At 40.1% G+C, this 18,319-nt stretch overlaps 2 protein-coding genes and 1 long non-coding RNA gene across 4 annotated transcripts; 1 reads left to right on the top strand and 2 right to left on the bottom strand.

Annotated features, from left to right (window-relative positions):
* Nucleotides 1-4,437: 4,437 nt before the first annotated feature.
* On the bottom strand, nucleotides 4,438-7,482 carry LOC148315937 (uncharacterized). Its single transcript, XR_015840506.1, has 4 exons — nucleotides 7,393-7,482; nucleotides 6,615-6,734; nucleotides 5,850-6,013; nucleotides 4,438-4,620 (listed from the first exon to the last, which is right to left on the bottom strand). It is a non-coding gene; the product is annotated as an uncharacterized LOC148315937 (long non-coding RNA).
* A 467-nt stretch (nucleotides 7,483-7,949) lies between these two features.
* LOC148315936 (uncharacterized) lies at nucleotides 7,950-12,623 on the top strand. The gene is made up of 5 exons (XM_088287132.1): nucleotides 7,950-8,063; nucleotides 8,390-8,482; nucleotides 8,806-8,889; nucleotides 9,785-11,420; nucleotides 12,007-12,623. The coding sequence occupies exons 1-5, from the start codon at nucleotides 7,998-8,000 to the stop codon at nucleotides 12,198-12,200; spliced, it is 2,073 nt and encodes a 690-aa protein (XP_088143258.1). The 5' UTR covers nucleotides 7,950-7,997; the 3' UTR covers nucleotides 12,201-12,623.
* Nucleotides 12,624-12,908: 285 nt separating this feature from the next.
* On the bottom strand, nucleotides 12,909-15,876 carry LOC148315935 (uncharacterized). 2 transcript variants are annotated; one of them, XM_088287134.1, is made up of 3 exons: nucleotides 15,487-15,876; nucleotides 14,368-15,215; nucleotides 12,909-13,780 (listed from the first exon to the last, which is right to left on the bottom strand). In XM_088287134.1, exons 2-3 carry the CDS (start codon nucleotides 15,196-15,198, stop codon nucleotides 13,448-13,450), a joined length of 1,164 nt encoding a protein of 387 aa, XP_088143260.1. In that variant the 5' UTR covers nucleotides 15,199-15,215; nucleotides 15,487-15,876; the 3' UTR covers nucleotides 12,909-13,447. The 2 variants fall into 2 exon arrangements, with proteins under 2 accessions (XP_088143260.1, XP_088143261.1); XM_088287135.1 differs by having other exon boundaries at nucleotides 14,368-15,876.
* Nucleotides 15,877-18,319: the final 2,443 nt, after the last annotated feature.

Below are 18,319 nucleotides of genomic sequence, written 5' to 3'. Positions count from 1 at the left end.
AAAAAATGATATTGATTGGCGCAAGGTGTATAACAGAATATAAACATATAGATGTCTTCAGGTACCGACTCTTTATGTACATGTGAAGTTTTGGATTTTTAGCAGCATGTGCAGGAGAGTTATTAAGCATTTTGTCCATTGCGGCGAAGGAAATCTTAAGTGAAAACTTTGAAGCCCCGCCCCGTCATATAGTATTTCGGAAACAAAAGATTTTAGCCCCAGTGTTTGTCCCAGGTCTTAAGATGCTACAGACAGAATTTTAAGGCAATCAGATGAAGCCTTTAGGATCAGGGTGCAAAAGAATGACCCCTGTAAACATGCAAAAAAGGGCAAAAGTCGGACTTTCAAAAATTCATAACTCACTTCCTGTTCATATTAGACGTTAAAATATCAAATTTCTCGCCATGCCCGATGAGACTGCCAAGTTTGGTGAGTTTTTGTGCATGTTTCGGGGTCAAAAATGCGATCGTACAATCGGAAAAATAATAATAATAATAATTTCTACAAAAACAACAGGGACTTCGCAGCGGTCGCTGCTCAGGCCCTAATAATAATAATAATAATAATAATAAAAGTAATAATATTTTCTACAAAAACAATAGGGACCTCGCAGCCGTCGCAGCTCGGGCCCTAATAACAATTTCTAGAAAAACAATAGGGACCTCGCAGCGGTCACTGCTCGGGCCCTAATAATAATAATAATAATAATTTCCACAAAAACAATGGGGACCTCGTAGCGGTCGCTGCTCGGGCCCTAATAATAATTTCTACATAAACAATAGGGACCTCGCCGCGGTCGCTGCTCGGGCCCCAATAATAATTTCTACACAAAGTCCATTGTGGTGACCCGCCCCTTTTAAGTAAATTCAAAATGGCCGACTTCCTGTAAAACCTAGCTCATTGCTCCAAGAGACTTTTTTGTAGGTCTTGGTCTTATACATACAGTGAACCCTCGCTACTTCGCGGTTCACCTTTCGCGGGTTCAGTGCTTCGCGGGTATAAAAAATATTCGGGGGCATTGTAGTTTCGCCGAGCGGCACGACGGGCGCTGGAGCGGTTAGACGGCCGGCGTGCGCCGAAGAAGAGCGTGGGCGAAGAGGAGAGTGGACGAAGAAGAGCACGTTCCCCCGGACACGATCGGTGGCGACGTTTCTCGTGGTTCGGACCGTACCAGGGCTCCGGCCGGCGTGCGTGGCAGTTAAGCCGTAGAGGAGCACCGTCCCCGGGCACGGGCGGTGCCAAGCGGCCCCTAAGTTTAACCGAATGGAAGCTCCGGAGGAGGAGGGCATGCTCGCGTCACAGTAAGCCGAAGAGGAGCACCTTCCCCAGGCACGGGCGGTTCCAAGCGGCCCCTAAGTTTAACCAAATGGAAGCTCCGGAGGAGGAGGGCATGCTCGCGTCACAGTAAGCCGAAGAGGAGCACCTTTGCCGGGCACGGGCGGTTCCAAGCGGCCCCTAAGTTTAACCGAATGGAAGCTCCGGAGGAGGCGGGCATGCTCGCGTCACAGTAAGCCGAAGAGGAGCACCTTCCCCGGGCACGGGCGGTGCCAAGCGGCCCCTAAGTTTAACCGAATGGAAGCTCCGGGGGAGGAGGGCGGGCGTGTGTCACAGTTAAGCCGAATTGGAACACCTCTTCCGCCCGGACACGAACGGAGCGCGAAGCTGTCAGTTATGAATGAATAAATGAATAAATAAATAAATAATTAAAGAATGCCACCTTTCATTTCACAGGGAACACCGGACGGCGTACCAGCAGGTAAAAGTCGGAGTAATTAAATAAATACAAAAAGAATGGCTGGGGAATAAAAAAATAAGTTTTAATAATAATTTGGTTTTTTTGTTATAACATGAATTTCACTCTCTCTCTCTCTCTCTCTCTCCCCGTATATATATATATATATATATATATATATATATATATATATATATTTATTATATATATTGTATTTTCTTTTAAGCATTTTTGAAGGTGCGCCGCTACTTCGCGGATTTTCAGTTTCCGCGGGTGGTCTCGGTCCCCATTAACCGCGATAACCGAGGGTTCACTGTACTCCATAAAATTTACAAAAAGCGAGGTGAAACACTCAACCAGGGCTGCTTTTTTGAACATTTCTCGAGGGCCATGGCGAGCCATTTCAAAAAAGCTGCACAACTAACGTATAAAATATTGATAAATTTGCTCTGCCTGATGTGTGTGTCAAGTTTCACGAGTTGTCGTTCATATTTAGAACCTCATAATCAGCGTTGTTTTATTGCCAAACAGTGCAATGCCACTCCCACAACTTTTCACGAAAAAGGATGAATTTCGTATTGTGACATCCTCATGGCCGAAACAGTCCTCCGAGCATATATGAGGGTGACCTTGTTGAGTTGCACGGAGAAAAACATCCAAGAAAATAACTTGTATTAGCTTTTACCAGTTGGTGGCGCTACTACTACGATGAAAAATAAGTTGGTAGATGTCTTCAGGGCTGAAGTATCCTCAAATGTGTACAACTTCGAGAAGATAGGATCATCTGAGTCATGTTGCCGGAGCTTTTGTTGCCACAAAGTACAATCGGACTTTTCAGCACCGTAATAGCCACGCCTTTTGCCAAAACGTCACAAAACTCTGAAAAAGCTGAGTGAGCCTCAAACCAGACATACACATTCACTGACAAATATCCTGTGACACCAGATATATTAGAAGTCTTGTCTAATCAGCACACGTCTATCTAACTGCAATTTTAACATCTCGAGACACGACAGGATGAGTACACGATACGCATACCTCCATTTCTGAGTCTGTAAAGCCTGGAGGAGGCTGCTTCGATGTTTTAGTAGCATCATAAATTTATTGAATTAATTATACTTGAGGTTGGATTAGATTTTTACACATTTTAAGCCTTAGCCACCCAAAACAAAACATAAGCTCATGAATGAAATAAAACTAATTAATTTCGCCCATGCCAATTAATCTTCTGTAGACACGTGTTGTGACCAGTGTTGTTTTTGGCAGGCATTTTAGATTTTGTCCAAGTCATTTGGACAAAGTGCTGATTTGTTTACATCACATTTAGTCATCCCAATTCGTTATAGTTTTAGTCCAGTTTTAGTCAACGAAAACTAAAAAAAGGGTTTTAGTCCAGTTTTAATCGACGGAAACGCAAAAAAAGTTTTACCCTAGTTTTCGTCAATTTATTCACAAAGGTTTTAGTCCAAGCGGCACGGTGGCCCAACTGGTTAGCAGGATGGCCTCACAATATTGAGGTCGTAGGTACGATTCTGGCTCCGGCCTTCCTGCGTGGGTTTCCTCTGGGTAATTCGGTTTCCTCCCATATTCTTAAAACATGCATGGCAAGTTGCTTGGACACTCTAATTGCCCCTAGGCATGAGTGTGAGCGTGGATGGTTGTTCGTCTATGTATGCCCTGCGATTGGCTGGACACCAATTCAAGGGTGTACCTCGCCTACTGCCGAAGACAGCTGGGATCGGCTCCAACACCCCCCGCGACCCTAGTGAGGAGAAGCGGTACAGATAACGGATGGATGGATGGATGGGTTTAAGTCCATTTGAGTTAAAACAAGGCATTCAAGGTTTCCACCCAATAACAAAGACTTTTGGATGGACTACAAAGGATTCTTCATTACAAACAGAAAAAAGTGGCAACAGTGGAATCAATGCTCACTGCTCCAAAATAAGCAGAGAAGCAAAACATTTTGTTGGGCAACTGTTGTGGCTTTATTTCACTAAAAGCAACATAAAATAATTTATGAACCACATGCTAACAATTTTGTCTCGTCAACGAAAAAAATTCATGTACATCACGTCATGTTTTCGTCATAAAAGAACCTCGTTTAGCTTGTCATCGTCATTAAAAAAGGGGCGTTAACGAAGTATTTTCGTCATAGTCATCAGTGACGAAAACAACACTGGTTGTGACTGATATTTCAGTCCCAGGTTGTCTCCTGAACACCACCAATTGGGCAAGGGGGCGCAGGAAAGCCTGGGGTCTTCTATTTTTACAGTATAGAAAGGCTAAATATCAAATTGAAACAGTGTTTTATATCATGAATATACAGGGTTGGTGCTGGTTCTGGTAGGGAAACCACAACATAAAGATGTCCTTAATTAGTCCCACAATGGGGATATTTGCAATATGGCATATGATGGCCTAACAGGGCCACCGCCCAGAAAAGAGTAACGCAGAACTTTGTAATACTGTCACTCCCTGACCAGTTCGTTGTTCCTGAAGAGCCAAACTTTGACTCAGACCCACAAATTTGAATTACAGATAGTGGACAATGGAGAACTCCCCCAGTCAGTCAGCATGTTCAACTTCCATAGAAACCTCAACATACATTTATTAGATTGCCAAACTAATTGGAAACTACATCACCAGAACACCACAAGTGGGCTCTGTTATTGTACTTAAAGATGCATCTTACAAACCTGTGTTCTCCAAGGCCAGCTGGTCCATAGTCTTAAGTTATTTCTTCGCCAACATCAATGTCTCGGAGCGCAAACAGACAGAGGTGTGGTCTGTCCTCTGTTGTCTTCTTCTTCATTTTACAGTTGGGGTGCATGTGGTCATCATTAACCAGTCTTCCCAGACTGCCATCTTCTTGAGCGGCATCAACACTTAAAATAGATTTAAAAAAAAAAAAACAATTATTCAATCAATGTCAGAAATTAATCTTTGAGACAATCTTGTGTACACAAAACATAAAAATAGGAAATCCACAATTTTTAAATCTTCTAAATCAAATCATACAAGAAATTTCTATTGGAATCAGACCCTATTAACAGCTTGTCTTTGAGACTTCATGGTCTATATTTTCATTTGTACAGATTCAACGCATGAATAAAAGTAATCACCGTATTTTCGCAGTCATAAGCAAACAAAGCGCCCTGTCAGTCGATGCGTCCATTAAATGGACAAAGTACCACTCACGTCCATCAGCCCTTGTCATCAACGAGCTGTTGGAAGTGCATGTTAGCACACCCTGCTGGGCAAAGAGTGAGTTGTCCATGCTTACAATCGACCGTGACAAATACACCATCTGACTATAATGTTTGGGTGATGGTGTTGGAAAAAGCTGGACAAAGGGCAGCTGTCCACAATGTTTTAGTCTGTCTTATCATTTATGTTATTGCAAGCAAGAAACGTCCCAGGTTTAGACAACAGACAAAAAGTCCAAAGCATAACAGCACATCTCTTTAAACAGCCATGCAAATCTCTCTAAACAGCTATGGGATTGTGGGTCTCTGCTCCCAGAATGCATTGCTTGAATTAGCTAAGGCTGAGTGGCTTTTGTATTATTTTCATTTTTTTTGGGTATATTGATGGCATGAGAGATACATGTTTGTGTTAATCTTATTTCTATGTTTCATTGTTTGCTTGTATGATGAGTTTTTTATTTTTTGTGTGTGGTGAGCAGCCAAGTCCCTCCCCTGACGTTGCTTTGTAGGCTATTGCCAATGCACCTAATATTGGCCTGAGCCATTGTCAGCTATTGTCAATAGAGACTTGGCGTCTGCTGCAACAATGGGGTGATTGCTCATGTTATTGGGGCATAGTAGGCTGCTATCGGCTGTGTCAGTGTGGGCAGCTCTGCCAAGTTCATGCTATGCTAACAGCAGCTGTGCTATCGTCTTGTCAGGCGGTGCGTCCAGTATATGTTACAAAGACAGAAATAGCGGCCTCAACAGGTGTTGCGCCCTTTGACACGGCGCGTCTTTTGGGTGCGAAAATACGGTATACATTTTTGCTTAGAGAATGATTTTTCCCCTAACACTTATGGGATGAGTATGTGTTTATTTTTTTAAATAAAAACAAAAATAAGATAACATCTCAATCTTTGCCTCACCTCCAAGTTTTTTCTTGCCGGCGGAAGTCAAACAAAAAGACAGTGCCTCTTCCATCCATCTTCCTGCGTTGAGATTTATCAGAATCTATCAATTTTCCTCTGTACTCCATAATAAAGAATAAAGTCGTCTTTCCTGAAAGGGGCCTTGGTAAATACTCCTCGACCTAGTTAACAGGGAAATCAAGATAGCTTCGTCATATTTTTAAGCACACAAATAAGGAGTCATCATATTCATTTGGGCCACTATACTAATGTAGGGTGGTTTGAAACATTGCTTCTTGTGAGGGATAGAGCAGAGCCCTTCTTTATGATTTTAAAGGAACAGACCAGCCAAAATTCATTTTCCAGCATTGCATTAGCCAGTATGTATTAGGACTGAAAGTACAAATGTCAATGGCACCTGGTTACGTAAAAAAAAAAACTTTAAGATTATTTAGTTTCATAACAATGACATACACTGTATACACAGTCATATTGGATCGCGTCACGTGATCTCTGTGACGTATAACGTGCTTTACACTAGACTATCAATATCGGACTTGTTCACCGGTCTATTGTGGTATAAAAATGCCGGAGGGCGTCATCAAGTACAGCCTTAATTTAGATAGAACTCCTACCATCAGGTTTCACGCTCACTGAAATAACTTGAAACTGACAAAAGAAAAGGTCAAGACACTCTTAATGTAAAATAACCACTTAAAAAACGATGTCAGCTTGGTTATCAGAAAACAATAATATATCTTAGCAAAAGCGTTAACATCATACCTTTAAATGAGTTTATATACTTCGCTTCGAACTCTGCAGTCTTGTCCAGACCCTTGACTGCATGTTCAATAGTATCCTGCTTTGGGGACTTCCTGCATCTCAGGGAAGGCATTGTTTATTCTATAAAGAAAAAAGACAGTTTTGTGTTGAGAATTATTAATACTATAGGCTAAATGGAGTTTTAACAATATCAGTGTAAGAAAAATAAATTATAAATTAAAAAAATATCAATCCCACCATCCCAATTAACGATTTCAACCATAATAGTTTATATTGAAGTTTAAACAACAGACAGACAGATTTATGCAGTGTGACTACAAAAATCTTACCAAAATTGCATTCACAGTAACCTTTGCTTTAAGAATCATGTAATTAACCAGTGAACATCGTGTCTTACACAAAAATTAATGACAGAAATTATCATGGTACTTGCATTCTGTTGTTCTATAACAAAAGTGCAAGCTGTTAGCTCCGCAAAGCTAACGCAACAAGCTAGCGTCCCTCGTGCTCACATTCAATGCAAACCTGACCACCGGATGAAAATACGCGTCGGTTTAGTTCTTTAAATGAGTAAAAGCACCATGACGTTTTATAATTATTCAATGCTTAACTGGAGCTCGTCAATTATGTCGATGTAGGAGCACATGTTTGCTAGGCCAGTGTTGTAGGCCCACATCCATGGTGCTACTTTGTATAGTGTTTTCCACACAACTATCTCTAACCATGAACAAATGCACTCGAGGCATGTTTTGAATAAAAACAAACGAAAAACACTTACCTCTCCGTTTCAACAGCAGTTCGAACTTCGAAGTGGTGATATTCTCCAGCGTTAAGCACCTGCTCGAACTGCGAATAGGTCAAATTCAACAGCGTCTTTTTTCTGTCTTAATAAGGACGCGATGAGAGGAGGAGCGCTTGCCTTTTCGTCAGCACGCCCCGCGCGGGTGGTGCTGCTTTATCACTCTCTATCTGTGCCCGCCCGCCGGCATGTCGATAGAAAAATAATATTCCTTCAAACATTACTTTCATCTTCTTAACGTTTTGTAGTGAATTTAACAGGTTCACCACTTTTTTCTACGGAGCCCCTCTGGTGCCACAGTATGAGAAAAAAATATTTTTTGCTAATCTGTACCCACAGTTTACTAAACTGTACCCACAGTTTACTAAACTGTACCCACAGTTTAGTAAACTGTACCCACAGTTTACTAATCTGTACCCACAGTTTACTAAACTGTACCCACAGTTTAGCTAATCTGTACCCACAGTTTACTAATCTGTACCCACAGTTTACTAATCTGTACCCACAGTTTACTAAACTGTACCCACAGTTTAGCTAATCTGTACCCACAGTTTAGCTAATGAGCTAGCGTTCACGCCCATGCCATGACGTCAAACGTTTGTGGGTGTTGCTTGATAGAGCAGTACCCACGCGGTCGTATATCTCTCAAGGTAAATTCTATTAGATGTTATATTGATAGTACGAGAGTATAGTGTGTTCTGCATCGCTTAAAGACTTGTAATTCCGTGATTTATGTTCACGCCCATGCCATTCCGTCAAATGTAAGTAAGGTGTACATCGCTCTAGTTCGTGACTGTTGCTTGATAGAGCAGTATTAGCAGCGAACGGCTACATTTAGCCTCCGTGTTTTCTATTCGTGCGTCACGTTTTAAACATTTTTCGCGCATTATTTCGCTCGCCACAAGTCACCCAATCATGACAACCGTCACCCTAGCCACGGTTTGATTTTATTGTCGTCTTTTTGGCGTATCAGCAGGCATCAGTGGTTTTAGTCGAGCCCTCGTCGGAGAAGTGTACAAACACTCACGAATCACCACAAGAGGAGACAAGTACGTCTCTGACATTCACTGTAAGTACATTGTCTAAAGTTACTTTTATTTCACGACAACAATTTGTTGTGTTTACTGCCGTGCTTGTTGTAAATTGCTTAATAACTCGCTTCTGGGCTATGTTGGGTTGCTAAATATGGCTGTATAATGAAACTGTGAAACGATGGAAACAATCATGCATTCTTATCTATTCATTTTGTCAGGATGACATGACATTTTTGTAAACGTGCAGAATCATATTTTCAAAGTACAATACTGTAGTTTTACTTTGCATCTTGTCTCTTTAATTGCCTTGAGACGATGTGTAATGCAGCAGTAGTGCCATTTTACTCCTCTGTTTCAGAAGATGGACTCGAATTTTCTAAAATTTCTCCAAGACCAGCGAAAGTTAGATGATAAAGTCATTGCCACCTTTATTGAGGAGAAGGTATGTACAACAGGCAATAACATGTCATTTAACCAATGTGGGTGTTTAAGGAAAACTGCTTCGGGCATATTATATGTTGTGAGACATGGTTGATCATAAAAAGAAAATTGTAATGATTCAAATTTTTCTATTCTTAATATCAATCTCAATAATCAAGTTTAATCCACCCAAATGGATTTGCATTTCTTTGGGGCAGGTTGTAATTCTAGTAGAAGCATTTAAGTGAAAATGAAGTACACACACATTGACAAAAGTGTTGTCTGTTCATGGAAAGAGGGAAACAACATATATAACAATCATAATACATAAAAATAAAAAGGAAAAATCACCATTCATAATCGGACATTGATTTTTTTAATTGTGGTTCATTGGAATTGTTAAAAAAAAATCAAAAATTTTGAAACAGGCCTTGACAAAAATTATGGTAGAAAACACATTTTGTTGCAGAACCTTTTGAGGAAATCACGACAATCAGATTATTTATGTAATGAAATTTCAATGAGATGTGGGCAGCTCTCATTTTGTCCCTGTCTCCATATGCAAACCACAGCAGTTGTTTTACGTTTGAAGGGTCCTGTCAAATATATATATATATATATATATATATATATATATATATATATATATATATATATATATATATATATATATATATACAGTTCGAAATGGAGTAGGAAGAATTATAAACTGTGTTCCTACCCCTTTACACCATTTCTAATTCATATTTATGAATGATGTTTAGCGTAGTTAGTACACTATTGGAGGTTCAGCCAATCATTTTTCTACGTTGCTGTTCAAAATGCGTCTTACTTTCCATGTTTTAAAATGATTGCTGGTCATGTACTTTGTGTATTTTTAAAACTTGTTTCATTACCAATGTTCTATTTTTCCTCAGATTGATTGCTATGCTGTCAATGCGATGACAGACCAGCAGCTCACAGAATATGTTCCCAAAGCTGGAGACCGAATTGCAATACGCCAATACTGCAGAAGAGAAGTAGCTGCGCTTGAAGGAACCAACACAACAATATCCAAAGCAACTGAGTCTTTGATTTCAAAAATTCAACAAAGGCGGGGTTTTGACAATGGCCGCACAGATGAGCGGGTGAAAAAAATGTCTGGCAACACTAATGCTATGAAAGAACACCGCAACTACCAAATGGGCCTATTTGAAGAGACTCAGGACCGAATTGTGCAAGTTAGAGAGAGAAGAGGAGGAGGCACAAGACATTTAAAGGCCCTGAAGAATGCAACAATGTCAGAATTAATGGAAACAGGCAAAGCACTCTTTTTTCCAAATGGAAAATCAAAACTAGGGAGGGAAAGCGATTTTGAATTTCTAATACGGGACTTCACTGAAGAGATCATTTCACCACAAACAACATTAAATGAGCAGTATGAAAAGAGAAAGGTGAAAACATTACAGCTTTATTTGTCATGCAAAAGAGTTGGTGCTGATGCCCCTGCAAAAGTGCTTGATGAGCCACATGACACCGCTTCTGTGCATTTTACTGCATTGGAGGAAACAGCCAAGGTGCCTCCATTGGACAGTGAAATGGTGGGAGCAGTAGGTGGACTGTTAGAAAATGTTATTGCTGATGAAGAAATAGTCTTCAGACATTCATTTGCTGATTATGCCACTTATGATGTCGATGACACCCTCGACGACACCATCCCCATGGAGCTGTTGGTTGAAAATCCATCCCCAGGGCAAGAATCTCATCCACTTAAAGCAAGAAAACTTAAACTGCACAGGGGAAATGTTTTCCATGAATTAAATGCAGCCTTTCAAAACGGCACTGTAACTACTGATGAGCTGCTGGTGGAGATCGAGATGTTCCAACCCAATGGAGCAATGGAAAAGGGAGAAGATAATGGTGGTGTGTTACGTGATGCCTTAAGTGAATACTGGGAAACATTCTTCAGTAAATGCACTCATGGAAGCACAATGAAGATACCAATGACACGACACGACATGAAAGACGAATGGGTTAACATTGCCAAAGTTATGGTCCTTGGATACAACATTGTGCAATATTTTCCCATAGCATTAGCCAAGCCCTTTATTTTGTATTGTCTCGGCGTTGACCTGATGGAGAATGACCTGCTTTCGGCATTTTTAGACACAATTCCCTCTGAAGAAAAACAAGTGGCTGAACAAGCGATGATTGATTTTTTGTCTATCGCTGGATCTGAGGAGTGGATGGATTTCCTCGAAACTCACGAGGTTAAAGTTATTGTCAATAAGGGGAACGTGAAGAAGACTTTAATTGAGGTGGCACATAAGGAACTGGTTCAAGATCCCGCCTATATTGCTGAGTGCTGGTCCAGTATATTGAAGGAACTGAAATTACCACTGGGAGGCCTGGATGAAGTATATGGTAGCCTTACCCCAACACCAAGAAGAGTAATCGCCATGTTACAGCATGAGGGCCTCAACATGAGAGAAATGCAGAGTTTTGAATTTCTGAAAAAATTCATCAGGAGTTGCAACGAACGTCGGCTCAAGAAATTTCTTCGATTTTGTACTGGTAATCTTTCACATCTTTACGATTAATCCTAATTCTGTCATTTGTTTTCACTTGTCAAATTTGATATATATATATATATGTATATGTATACATATGGATATATATATGTATATGTGTGTGTGTGTATATATGCCAAAAGAAATGTGCCCTCAGCTGACTTTGAAACACGGGGGGCAAAATTTTTGATTTGTGGGCCACAATGGGTTCTCTTGACAGCAACACTTGGATGGAGTGTTTTGGTAACCTCACTTTATCTGAGAAAGAAAATACATATCGTATATGGAGAAAATATATGCTCTAATTTTAAATGAAAATGAATGAAAACATTGCAACAAAATATCTGTCTTAGGGTGTGTCTCCTAGTGGGGACACTTATCAGAATTACGGGGAAAATAAAACATGAACAAGGTTTATTTATTTAATTTTTTCAACTTCGGCAGGCCTGATGTAAACGTTTAATAAATACACAGCTATTGAAGGCAATGATTAGAGAGCCTTCATTTGAGGTGATAGACACGAGTGTTCTAGTATAGAGTTGGTGGTGGTATGTGGTTCTAAACTAATATTTTATTTTTGTTTTCCAAAGGTGCAGATCTTTTAGTGGCTGAGAAGATCCATGTGCGATTCTTTGAGGCTGAGAACCTATTTACACGAAGACCAATGTCCCATACATGTGGCTGTGTTCTGGAGGTGGCCAACAACTATGGGTCGTACCCTGAGTTGTCTGAGGAATTTGGGAATGTACTTGATGCCAACATGTGGGTGATGGACATAATTTAGTGTCTGTTCTGCAAAATCTATTCCCATATACTCTTAGAGGGTTTGGCGGCTGTTTTGTCTGGAATTTGTTCATAATGGTATTTTATAATGTAGTTGCATGGTCTGATTCATGGGGGCCAGATTTACTGTTTTATGCCGGTATTTCATACTCTTGGACTGCAAGTCGAGTTGTTTATATTTACTGACTATTGAGTGAGTCATTGTTTGCATAGTTGATTCTTTGCAAAATTAGGAAGCAATTTTGTTGTGGTAAGACACAATTTTGTTGCCTATGGTTGTTATGCAACAGCTTTAAGACATGTGTTTTTTTTTTTGGTTTTTATAAAATTGCTCCACTGCTTGTATTGCAAGCAGATAGTTGTGTCGCTGGGGTCGACTACGATGTCTTGTTTTACACAAATTTTATAAAAATTAAATGTGCAACTGCTCCTATCTGAATTTTTTTCTCAGTTAAGACAGTGACATTCACTCAGCTCTCAGACAGACTGTATGTAGGAGACATTATTTGCTGAATTGAGTACCCAAATCTCAAGTCTACAGTTATCAAGTTGTCACCTTGTTGCTGTCTGATTTGACAGTGTGCATTTGTGTGAATTTGACCACTTCGCTTCACATAAATAGTTTCCACAAATACATTTAAGGATTGAATAGCAGTTTCAACTCAAGATACTTTGGTGACCTGAAAATGTAGAAGACAATCAATTTTACTTTTAGAATTTATTTGAATCACACACATGTATTTTAGCGAGCTTGAATGTGGCTTTTTAAATACCAATCAAAGATCTTTACATGTTGGCTCAATGCATGTCAATATGCGGAGGAGTTTGCAGCAATTTATTTATTTTACAAAACCATAAATCAGCAACAGTTAATTTGGGTAGAACCATCAAGCAAATTACAAAATATATGTACAGTATATATCAAATGAATTTCAACAATTCTCTGTACATTTCCCATGTATGTACAAGAATGGGTGCACACACAGTCACAATAAGTGTACAAAAAAAAATTCTAAGTAAAATTACACATGTTGTAAAACACTTGATAAAATCCATAATGAGCAGAATGCTTCAAACTTAAAACAATTTGTCATTTAGTTATGTGAGGGCTCCATATAAACAGCAGTTGAGGTGTGGCGAGGGGGCACACACACCATTAGGGGGTAAGACAGGGCACATTGATTAATGGTGTGATACGTTATGGATTGTAAAAGGACTTTGAAGCCTTTTACACCTGGACTGCATCCATTAAAGACCTAAGAGTGTTATTAGCTCCTCTCTCAAGTTGAGGTAGTTGGCCGTGGCGATATATCCATCCACTGGGACTTGGAGGTTGTTCTGTGACATTATGTGTGTACACAGAGTGAACACATCAGCATCACAAGCAACATCATTGCGGTGGATGCAGTCACCTTCACACCTCAAAAAATCCTCCTCAGTCACTTGGCACAAAAAGTCCTCTGTGCCATACAGCTCCGGGACCAAGAACATGACATCAGGCCGACCATGAGGGACACGCTCATTCTTGGATGGACGAATCAGATGGCTGTTCCACACCTCCTTGACTGCATCCAACTCATCCTGCAGGTGATACAAAAACAATTTACATAAATGTTTTAAGAAACATATTAACTGAAAATATAAACTTTTTCGAAGACTAATCTCAGCTCATTGTGCAAACACAGATGCATTCACGTGGAAGTCACCAAAATATGAAAGTGGCATGGAGAAAGTGAAGGAAAATACTGGCATTAAGTAGTTCAAATATTATCTGATCATCCATCCATTCACTGAGGTCAAATTTATCTGTAGCGTACTTCTGTGTCTGTGTCTATATGGAGGTAGAATTAAAACAAAGTATGGTAACCATAACTGAAAAAATGCATGTTACAGTAAGGTTTGGTATGTTTGCAGTTACCACTGACCATTGGGTCCTCAACTTTTTACCAAGGTAGGCAAAACGAATGCACTGCAGTGTGAAAGCAAGGTGGACATAAATCATCTACAATGTCACGGAAAATGTCTGGATTTTTTTTTTTTTGTAAGGTTCTGAAAACTTTAAAAGCAAAGTTGTATTCATGAGAAGAAAATATAAAAATGCATTTATAACTTGACCATGATATGGCAAAAATTATTCAATAAAGTGCTTGTGAAGTGTTACTACTTGCCTGTATTAAACCAAGAAAGCAAAATAACATGAGGTTCTTGTCCAAGAAGTCACCATCAAAATGTCCTTCATCTTTAAGTCTGTGGAAGAGGTCCAGCCAGAATTCCACACACTCTCGACGGAGAAAGCCCCACCAACTCTCTATTCTTTGATTTGATGTGCTTCTTCCAACAACAAAGCTTTTGCCACCAGCATGCACATCAGTGTGGGTCCGACGAAGTAATTGCTGCATATCACGGATGGAACTGTTTTCTGTCCCCATGTCTGTTCTCACGATGCGCGCACATCCACCTAATTCATTAATAGTTTCAAGAAAGTAGCCACTGATGACTTTTGGATTACTGCTTGTGTGGTAAGCATTCAGCCACAGAATTCGCCTTGAAAATCCATCGATGGCTCCATTGATGCAAATGCCAAATGGCTTTAATTTGTCGTATGAGTCGACATGCCATACAAAATTTGGACCCTTGGCAAAGTATGCTCGCCTGTGCAGTCTTCTTCTCCTTCTAAATGTCGTGCCCTCCGGGTCCATTGCGGAAAGGAGCAGCCGTACATCTTCCTTTCGTACATGCAGTCCTCTGTCTTTACATTTGGTGTACATCCACCGGTAGCCATGCAACGCTCCAGAGCCCTGTAGCTCCTCTCTGATGAATTCCACAACTGTCTCTGGGTGGTCATAATGGATTCGGCGGAACAATCCATGCTTCTTAAGAATTCGTTTGAGGGACCTCAAACTCAGAACAATCCTGTGTTTGGAGCCCAGCACACATAGTATGTGTTTGTAGCTCAGGCCCAAATGAAAATAGAACTCAATGAGCTGAAGTTGGTCCATGATCTCATGCGTGCATTCTGTAGGTGGAGCAAAATAGAATTATGTTTTGATTTCTGATTACATCGTGGAATAGATAGAATATGTGATCAAATTATTAATTAAAATATTAATTACATTTAAATATGTTTACATACGTTAAAAACAATAGTTGTAATATCATATTAACATAAACCTCATGGCGTGGCAGCTATTAAAGCAATACTTTTAGCTAGGAAAAACACGGGAGAAAACGGCAGTAACCACAAACTATTATCATTACACAAAAATAACCGCAGAAAAGGTACTTACAGTGTTTGAAACCCCAAAGACGTAATTGTATCCTCTTGTAATGCGACCGAGTGAGTGTCTCCTTCTCCAGCGAGGACTGGATGATTGCTTGCGCCGGGCGATTGCTTAAAAACGCAGCGAATGTTCAAAACATGACGCACGAAAAATGAAAAGAAACGCGCTGGCTAATTGTAGCCGTTCGCTGCTAAAACTGCTATATGAACTAGGAACTAGAGCAATATTACCATCATATAATATGAGGGAACGAAAGTGAAAGTAAATCACACCATGCCGATTCGACAGAACACTACACTACACTCTAATACTATCAATAAAAAAACAAATTGAATTTACCTCGACGTGTATACGACGGACCGTGAGCTCATTTGCTGAATTGTGGGTACTGCTCTATCAAGCAACACCCACAAACGTTTGACGTCATGGCATGGGCGTGAACGCTAGCTCATTAGCTAAACTGTGGGTACAGATTAGCTAAACTGTGGGTACAGTTTAGTAAACTGTGGGTACAGATTAGCTAAACTGTGGGTACAGTTTAGTAAACTGTGGGTACAGTTTAGTAAACTGTGGGTACAGATTAGTAAACTGTGGGTACAGTTTAGTAAACTGTGGGTACAGATTAGCAAAAAATATTTTTTTCTCATACTGTGGCACCAGAGGGGCTCCGTATTTTTCAAATACACCAATGGAAAACAGGTCTTAATTGAGGAAATATACAAAGAGCGTCTCACAAACACCTTATGATGAGCAATGTAATTTGATCACGTTTTTTGTCACTGCCTGGACGTCGGTTCACTGGCCTGGTGGCAGTGGCTTGTAGACACTGTCACTGAGTGGGAACGGATCTCAAGGTGGGTCAAACTAACCCAAGCAGTGGATCGGTCCGTTTTTTAAATTTATTAATTTTTTTATTTTATGTATTTATTTATTATTTAATACAAGGGCTTCGGCTCACTACCAGTGGGCGGGACCAAAGAATTTGGGTTTCCTTTGAGCTAGGAGGCAGTCAAAGGCAGTCCAATCCCCGGCAACATAAAGCGCCTAGCTCTGGGGACATGGAATGTCATTTCTCTGGTAGGGAATGAACCCGAGCTGGTGTGTGACTAGACCAGTGGTTCTCAATTATTTCCTGTCATGCCCCCCCTACCAAGAAGAAAACAATTCGCACCCCCCCCCACCACAATTTTTTTTTACATTTCGTACTAATGTACATGTTCTTTGCATATTAATGTTAGATTGTCAATAAAATATCTTACCTTAACAAAGCTAAATTGATAAAAAAAAATATCATTTTGAGAACGACTATTGTGAGGATCTCGAAACTCAGTACTCTGTGGTGCTAATATTGATGAGATGATAAATATGTTGAAGCCACAGAACAAAAAGATTAGATATTGTTTGGAAATTAATGACGTACATAACAAAGGAATATCAGCCTTGATTGGAGTACATTACTGCATTTAAATTTTTAATAAAAATGAAACAATTATTGATGTTATGACCACTATGAAGAATTTAAAAAAACAATATATAGGGATAATTATAGTTTTCATTTTGTTATGTTTAGTCTGTTCATGTTGCATTATTTTTATGACAAAGATGATGGTTAATCGTAGGTTTGTTGCCCAAATGTACCGTTACAACCTGATTAATGTTGAGAATGACGAACTCAAACTGGACACTAAAACGTAAAAACACATGGACTTCTTGCCCCTGTCCACACACGTGCACACACACACACACCATACACGAAGATCCGGGAGGTAAGGACGGCTGTCCTCTCCTACAACGAGGCAAGGGCCTCCACCAAGTCACCCCAGGGACAAGTTTTATTCCCTGATGGTCATCAAATTATGAGGATCTCATTCTACGCCGGAAGGGAGGAGGGGAATTTTTCCCTAATGTGAGGTTTTCGCTCCTCCACTGATGATCACACTGTTGTATGATTTCATTATGATGATCTGTCTTAAAGCCGTAAGGACATGATTTTTAAATCCACAACAGGGGGGAAATGTAAGATGGGCTGAGGATAGGTAATCAGTTTGTGTATTCATAATCATGTTTTTATACACTCATTAATGTTTAACACACACAGAGACACTTACTTGTTATTTTAACACACACACACACAGACACCGTATCCTGAAGATGTGTTTAGTTAAACTGACCTTGGGTTATGATTTTCTGCCTGCTGGAGTCCCTGGTGATTAGTTATTGATGCTTTAGTTAAACTGACCTTTATACCGTGAGTTATTGATGTTTTCTGTCTCTTGGTGATTAGTTGTTGATGCTTTTCTGTCTTCTGGTGATTAGTTATTGATGAGTTAGTTTCAATAAAAAGGCAGAACGGAGGGTGAGAGTCAGAGGGTGTGCGGGATTGAACTGGCAAGACGGCTGTTTCGCCTCCTGGCTCCCTCTCCCATTCTGAATGGCACAAAACGAAAACTTTAGTAAGTTATTTCAGTCTAAAAAAGGCGTCAGGGCATTTTTAAACCGGACAGTAAGTCGTCACTGTCTTGGTTCCTTTTTGTGCCTTGACCCATCCCGGAATTATTGAAAGGATGCAGTCCTATTTACAGGCCCCAGTGACACCCCAGGTTTCTGTTGTTTGTACGAGGGCGCTTAATAGGTACTGCTATTCACAATCGTCTTAGGCTGTTTCTTTGCAGAAGTTTATGGACAATGTGTAGTGCTGTAGGATGCAGTCTAGAGCATTCTTGACATTGAAGCTTTTGTTTCCAGCAACTGCTAATGCGACCGTGCATCAAACATGCAAAACACAGACCCTTGCTCCTCAAGAAGTCAATCTTATCCTTGTGATGCTTTCTCCTAAATT

Source organism: Idiotropiscis lumnitzeri, unplaced genomic scaffold (assembly GCF_059441095.1).
Source record: "Idiotropiscis lumnitzeri isolate Australia: NSW breed Sydney's pygmy pipehorse unplaced genomic scaffold, RoL_Ilum_1.0 HiC_scaffold_33, whole genome shotgun sequence".
Classification (NCBI taxonomy): domain Eukaryota; kingdom Metazoa; phylum Chordata; class Actinopteri; order Syngnathiformes; family Syngnathidae; genus Idiotropiscis; species Idiotropiscis lumnitzeri.
Note: the sequence above shows the minus strand (reverse complement) of the source record. Positions and strands in the feature narration are given on the sequence as shown.

What these genes read in the sequence shown, in the direction of transcription:
- LOC148315936 (XM_088287132.1), top strand. Translation starts at nt 7,998, where the DNA reads ATGACGTCAAACGTTTGTGGGTGTTGCTTGATAGAGCAGTACCCACGC. An exon ending in GTACGTCTCTGACATTCACT is followed by an intron (nt 8,483 to 8,805) that starts GTAAGTACATTG and finishes CCTCTGTTTCAG; the next exon opens with AAGATGGACTCGAATTTTCT. An exon ending in CCACCTTTATTGAGGAGAAG is followed by an intron (nt 8,890 to 9,784) that starts GTATGTACAACA and finishes ATTTTTCCTCAG; the next exon opens with ATTGATTGCTATGCTGTCAA.
- LOC148315935 (XM_088287135.1), bottom strand. Translation starts at nt 15,198, where the DNA reads ATGGACCAACTTCAGCTCATTGAGTTCTATTTTCATTTGGGCCTGAGC. An exon ending in GCTTTCTTGGTTTAATACAG is followed by an intron (nt 13,781 to 14,367) that starts GCAAGTAGTAAC and finishes TATCACCTGCAG; the next exon opens with GATGAGTTGGATGCAGTCAA.